Below are 6957 nucleotides of genomic sequence, written 5' to 3'. Positions count from 1 at the left end.
ATCTATTGAATCTTCAATTTCGAAACGCGTCCGCGCCTCTCTCCTTCTCTCTCTCTCTTGAATCTCGAATCTTGTCGACACGATTTTGATGATCTTCAGATAAACCCAAAAGCAATTTATAATCGTAGAACAGGAGTAATTCAATTCTCCATTTAGATACTGAATTTTTGAAGCTAATTTCACCTTATCGTTTCTATTCATGGCGGCTTACAGAGCCGATGACGACTATGATTATCTGTTCAAGCTAGTTCTGATCGGCGACTCTGGTGTCGGCAAATCGAATTTGCTGTCCAGGTTTGCTAAGAACGAGTTTAATCTCGAATCGAAGTCAACTATCGGCGTCGAATTCGCCACCAGAAGTATTCGTGTTGATGATAAAATTGTCAAGGCTCAGATTTGGGATACTGCTGGCCAAGAAAGGTTTGTTTCTCTTCCAGCCTTTTGTATCTCTCTATACTATGTATGTATGTATGTATTCCTCTAGTACGCTGTGTTTTTGTTTTACCTTATGAAATCGTGGATCAATGTGTAATATTAGGTTGTCAATCATATGAGATTTCTAAATCGGATGTTTTTTCGATCTTATGTTAAGGTATCTGGACTTATTTCGAGTAACGGAAGCTTTAGGCTCTGATTCTTGGCGTTTTAAACCTCTGGTGAATTAGGATCTCGATCTATTGCCTATTTCTAGGGTTCATATCTTAATTGGGGAGTGTGAGGAGTTAATTCATCTAAATATGTCTGTTTCTTAAATCCAATATTGAAATGATCTTAGTTTTGGATTCTGAAAGTAAGCTGTTACTGCGGAATTGATAAAATATCTTCGGTTTCGGAATATAGGGATTGATTTACGTATGACCATCGTTTTGTCTTCCATTTTACCTGAAATGAAGTTCAACGATTTTAGCTTCCAGAAGTTGTATGTATACCAACACATTATGGGAAAAACAAGTGAATCATGTTGACAAGTTTGCAAAACAGAAGTTCAAATTGATGTCTTACTTGAAGCTAAAAAAATGTTTTAAGGAACCTCCCCTTCTAATAGCACATAGCATCTATCATGGTTGTAGAACACATGCTATATGTATGTATGTATGCATATAATGGATGTTCTTACCACTTCCCTCTGTACAAGAAGTTTTCTTTATCTGCAATGAATTGTAGAATCTATGTACCCTAACTATACGTTTGTCATAGTTGTAAATAAACTAAACTGGTTATTGTTGATATTCTTTGGGAGTGGGAGGTTCAAATAAGAGGCTAAATGTCGGCAGAAGATAAAGTTGAGGGAAGGTTCATATGTGATTCATTGAGAAAATCTATTTGAAGATACATATGTGAACCGACGTTACAAATTATTTATATGGGCTCACATATGCATCTTCAAATGGGTTTTTTCAATGATTCAAATATGAACCTTTCCTTCTTACCTTCTAATGATATTTAGCCTTTTTATTTGAACCAACCCATTTTTTGGGAACTATACATGCTTGTGATTCCTTCTGCAATTAGAGAGCTGTTTGTGTGATATGGAAAGCTCAAAACAATGTAAATTGACAAATAAATAACCTGTTGATGCATAAACTAGTAGTAATGTGCGTTACATGATATTGAAGCATTCAGATAAAATCATCTTTAGATGTATACCTAGTTGACACTTTCCACATGCCGGGGTCTTCATGGAAACAGCCGCTCAACTCTTTTGGGGTAGAGGTTAGGTTTGCACACATCATGCCCGCAGACCCCATCTCAACTAATCCCATGGGCCTGATGATAGCAGCCATGAAAATCACGAGTGGCCCTAGGAAGAATCGAATTGGTGACCTAATGGGATCCTCCGGAAAGCCTAACCTTTATGTGCTGGTTGATGTGTGTTGCACACAAAGTGCATGAATGATTGTTGATCCTTCCTCTTTATATACATTTATTAATTTCCGAACTTCCATCTTAAATATATGGGTGTGTCTTCTCTTTTATGGCTTAAGGTACCGTGCAATCACAAGTGCATACTACAGAGGGGCCGTTGGTGCTTTGCTTGTCTACGATACATCACGCCATGTGACCTTTGAGAATGTTGAAAGATGGTTAAAAGAGCTCCGAGACCACACCGACTCAAACATTGTGATCATGCTGGTAGGAAACAAGGCAGATTTGCGTCACTTGCGTGCCGTCCCCACAGAGGAGGCAAAGACGTTTGCCGAGAAGGAAAACACGTATTTTATGGAGACATCGGCTCTGGAGGCCTTGAATGTCGAAACGGCTTTCACGGAAGTCCTGACACAAATACATCATGTGGTCAGCCGAAAAGCACTCGATGCAGGGGACGATCCTTCGGCTCTGCCTAAAGGGCAATCCATTAATGTGGGATCCAAAGATGATGTTTCTGCTGTGAAGAAAGTTGGTTGCTGTTCTGCTTAACAAGAGTGAGTTTACTAATCCATTCTACTTAAACGTATATTTTGGGGTTGTTTTTTGAATCTATATCTATATATCTATATCAAGGAGAATCATCAAAAGATGATGTGGCATCTTGAGAGAGTTAGAATAATTAGTTGCTATTTTTTCTAATTTTTGAATTATTTACAATAAAAACATATCATTAAATGAATGAACCTTTCATTTACTTTTTTATCTATAAGTTACATATAATAATCTAATAAACCTTTATATCTTMATATCTATAAATATATAATCTATATATCTATAATCTATAATTGTCAATCCACATTGTGTCATATCATGTCTTTTGGTTCTTACTTAAAAATTATATATTTATAGATTTAAAGGTTTATTAGATTATTTTATATGTAACTTACAGATAAAATGTAACTGAAAGGTTCATTCATTTGATGATTTGTTTTTATTTTAAATAATTCAAAAATTGGAAAAAATAGCAACTAATGATTCTAACTCTCTCATGATGCCACATCTGGTTAACTTTCATATTTTACCTCTGGTTCGTATATCTCATCTTATTTTCTAGAAAGTTTAGTTTAGACGTACTAGAGGCTCCTTGAAACCCCTCTTTTCCTACATGCAAGTTGCTATTTAATTTTTTTCCAATTTTTGAATTATTTTAAATAAATTATTGTTATCGTGCAACGTTCGATGTCAAACACTAGCTATATATAACTCAGTTGGTAGAAGGGCGGAGCGACTTTGCTCAAATACACAACATGCTCAAGTTTGAATCCTACAGGAAATGGGCTTGAACCCCTCCGATAGCTTCTGCTGCTAAGGCTTTGTTTGTTAGCAGTTTAATGAGAGTCAGTTTATTAGATCAGTTAGGCAAGATTGTTTGGCAGTGTCTTAATAATATAAAAAGTGGCTTATTCAGTAAGCTTTTAGGAGGAGCTTAATGTAGAAAGCCAAGTTTTTTTTTCCAAACATGCACCTCTTAGTTAAAAACAAGTTCCTTCGATTTATGAAAAAACCCTCCCAAACAATCTTTCCAATCTATACAGACAAACTAATCCACTCAGATAGCTTTTTTATCCATACAAGACTTGATGGAAAACCAACCAAACAGCCCATGAGTCAGCTCTGAAATGCCTACCTCACATGTGGTTTAGGGGGGGGGGGGGGGTCTGTGTAGGACCGGTCGGGGTTGTTGGTAATCAAACTTTGTTTAAATAAATAACACGTGTTTTCATGTTTTTAGGAATGGGGAAGTAAATTTGGAATGGTGGTTCTTGAAATGAGTTTGAGCCTGCAAATTCATTGAGAAGGATATAAAGTATAAACTGCAGTCTTGATTCTTGAAGGCAAAGATGAGGAGGAGGATACAAATGAGAATGATCCAGTTGGGTTTAAGACTTTTTAAGTAAAATATGTGATTTCTATGATTTTTTGTAATATTTAAGAGACCCTTTGTTTGACATTGAATTGCTTCATTGTTGCCTTTTCTTTTAGAGTAAATTACGCTTTCTCCCCTTTGTGCTGTTAAAAATTGTGATTGTCGTCCCCATAATTTAGAAATTGCGGTTTTTATCCGTATGGCTTGTAATTTACTGCTATTTTTCATCTTTGAGATTTACAATCTATTTTTTGGTTTCTCCTACTTCAAAGGTAGGAATTTGTTTTGAGGCGGAAATAATAATAAATTGTAAATCATAGGGACGAAAATTGCAATTTTTAAATCATGGGGTTGAAAATAGAAATTATTAACAAATCATAGGGATGAAAATTGTAATTTATTTTCTTTTTAATTTTTAAGCAGTTACTTTAACATATTCTAAAATATTATAAACAAATTAAGAAATCTCGTAAAATACCAATTGCTTACATGGGATTTCAAATCTATGTTTGTAGGTTTCATTAGAATCCCGAGATTTCAATTCCGAACTTTCCTTTAAAATACTAGATTTTTTCTCATAAAGTATGAGTATAATTTATTTGTTTGCATAATTCAACATTTAGGGGCCGTTTACTAAGCGCTTGCAGACAAAAGACATTACCCTTACTTGCCTTACCATGTAACACTCCCGGTCATCAAAATGAATTGCTGGTAAGCGTCTTAAACTGGGTAAACGCTTATTTGGTAAGAGACATCATCCTAATCAAGTAAGATTTTCAATCATCGTCTTCCCTCTTCTCCGAATTAGATTTTTGGTACTTGTTACGTTCACTAGGTTTGGTAAGGTAAGCCGTAAGCACTTACCAAGAAAACTATTTAGTAAACGGCCCCTAAAACCAGGGCTGCTCATGAGTTGGGTTGATCGGGTTGAAGATATTTGAACAACTCAACTCAATGCTTACGGTTTAAAAAATCTCAACCCAAACCATACGGGTTGATACTTTGGTACATCAAAATATTTTTCTAACCTTGAATATGTTGTTTTCTTTAGTCTACTCATAATTTCTTTTTCATTATCAACAATTTGATACAACTTATCCATACTTCTTAAATTTTAAATATATCACATTCAATTAGTTTTTTTAGATCTAATATAAACCACAAATTTCACTTTTGTAGTTGTTTTGATTTTTTGTACTTTGTCTTTATCTATTAGTTTTACTTCTCTTTGTTATTAGTGTCTTGTTTTCATTCCACTGTTTTTCTTTTGATTCTTTTAATTATTTGGAAACAAATATAATGTTTAATTAGGTATTTATTGGTTCAAACGAAAAGAAATCCTAACCATCTACCTAATTTAATCAAGGGCTATGATTAGTGATGGCAAAACTGTAATATAATGGGCTAATTCAAATAATAAAAATATATGTATAAATGTTTTCAATACAAAATCTTATAAATTCAACTTAATGGTATTAATATTTTATAATGCTAGTAAATAATAAAAGAAATATGATATTATGTAAGATTGGGGACTTTCTATTTAGAATTTTCTAAATAGTGAGGTTCTTGATAATCAGTGGATCATGTGTTATTTTATGTTTTTATTTTTCATCTATGACTATAATTTTAATTTAGTTTTTAATATATATTTATTTCACAATGTGTTTGTTTCACGTATATTTGATTCACAACGTAAATTTTTTTAGCATGTTTTGAAACAAAAAATGCATGTAAAAAAATTTCACATCGTAGACCGAATACATATGAAACAAGGACCTTATGCAGATGGCCAAGAATTTTCCGAACTTATTCTTCCAAATTAAAAAAATACACTTCTTTCATTTATGAAAAACCCTCACAAACAAAAACATCCTCAATCCATACACATATTAATCCACACAGATAGTCTTATCCATACAAGACTTAATGGAAAACCAACCAAATGGACCCTAAAGGGCTGTTTGACAGTTGCTGAATAGTTTGGTACAAAATGATTAAGTGGTCAAAATTGTTAAGAGACTTTGATGATATAATGCAAAATGAAATATAATTGTTTGGTAATTGTTTACAATAAAATTAAGGCTCTTAATGGTTAAATGAGGCACAAGATACAAAATCATTCAGAGAGTTTTAAAACCATTAAAAGACACTTTTTTTTACCAAACAAAATTCACCTTTTAATGATTCAAAGATTGCCTCTTAATAAAACTATTAAGAGGTAAACAAACAATCCCTAAACCCTAAACCCTAACACATAACCAAATCAACAAAAATGCAAGCAAATGGCATCAGCTAAACTGGCCATATATACAAAATCACCAGCATCCAAAATGAATCCTCAACTTAAATATTGTACCAAAATACATACAAAACAAACCAACACCAGTTTAAATACACCAATCACTCAGGATGATTGAACCGACCGGCCGAAAAACGTCTATACAAAAAGGGTTCAAACGGAGGGTCTGAAAGCCAGCAACGAGATCGTCTTTAGACGGTTATTAACAGTTGAATCTCGAAAACTACATGAAATATCAATATTTACCATAGTTTTATAAGACAGAGAGAAGTCTATTTAGTTTGTAATAAGAGCAATTGCAGTCGACTTGCAAATGGGGCAGGTGTTCTTCACCGTCAACCACTTTTTGATGCATTCCGAATGGTAATCATGGCGACAATCGAGCACCCCGATCTTTTCTTGATCTTCGAACTCCGTCTGTAAAACCCAAATCGCAATTCGGTTAGGGGACAAGTAGTTTTAACGGAAATCGTTAGTTTTGAATCAGGGAGTTGCAACATACCATTTATTCAGCAATGAACATGGTACATTTGGTACGTGGACGACGGGGCATATGAGAATGAGGTAGACCAGTGAGATAATTGTGGAAGGTTTTATGGTTTTAAACTGACATGGGTAGTTTAGTAATTTAACAATCTTGTCCCATCTCCCAAATTTTTGTTCCATCTATTTTGGTGGGACAAAAATGCTAAACTTGCATGGGTAGTTTAGTAATTTACCAATCATTTCTCATCACCCAAAATTTTGTTCCACCTAACCGACATGGGTAGTTTAGTAATTTATCAATCTTATCTCATCTCCCAAATTTTTGCTCCACCTATTTTGTTGGGACAAAAAGGGTAAACTAACAAGGGTAGTT

At 34.1% G+C, this 6957-nt stretch overlaps 2 protein-coding genes across 4 annotated transcripts in view; one reads left to right on the top strand and one right to left on the bottom strand.

The window, feature by feature from the left end:
* Positions 1–3992, top strand: LOC112500235 (ras-related protein RABA1f-like). The gene is made up of 3 exons (XM_025103625.1): positions 1–420; positions 1986–2423; positions 3662–3992. Exons 1-2 carry the CDS (start codon positions 200–202, stop codon positions 2416–2418), a joined length of 654 nt encoding a protein of 217 aa, XP_024959393.1. The 5' UTR covers positions 1–199; the 3' UTR covers positions 2419–2423; positions 3662–3992.
* Positions 3993–6073: 2081 nt separating this feature from the next.
* LOC112501048 (probable E3 ubiquitin-protein ligase ZFP1) overlaps positions 6074–6957 on the bottom strand; it is an 8193-nt gene continuing 7309 nt past the window's right edge. For 2 of the 3 annotated variants that reach the window (XM_025104688.1, XM_025104690.1), the window contains one exon: positions 6074–6515. In XM_025104688.1, the coding sequence (XP_024960456.1) occupies positions 6375–6515 (141 nt within the window). In that variant the 3' untranslated portion in view covers positions 6074–6374. The remainder of the gene's footprint in view (positions 6516–6957) is intronic. The other variant, XM_025104689.1, reaches the window with a different exon arrangement.

The sequence above is a fragment of the Cynara cardunculus genome (genome assembly GCF_001531365.2).
Source record: "Cynara cardunculus var. scolymus isolate 2C chromosome LG 17, CcrdV1, whole genome shotgun sequence".
In the NCBI taxonomy this organism is placed as follows: Eukaryota; Viridiplantae; Streptophyta; class Magnoliopsida; order Asterales; family Asteraceae; genus Cynara; species Cynara cardunculus.
This window is presented reverse-complemented; position numbering and strand designations above follow the sequence as displayed.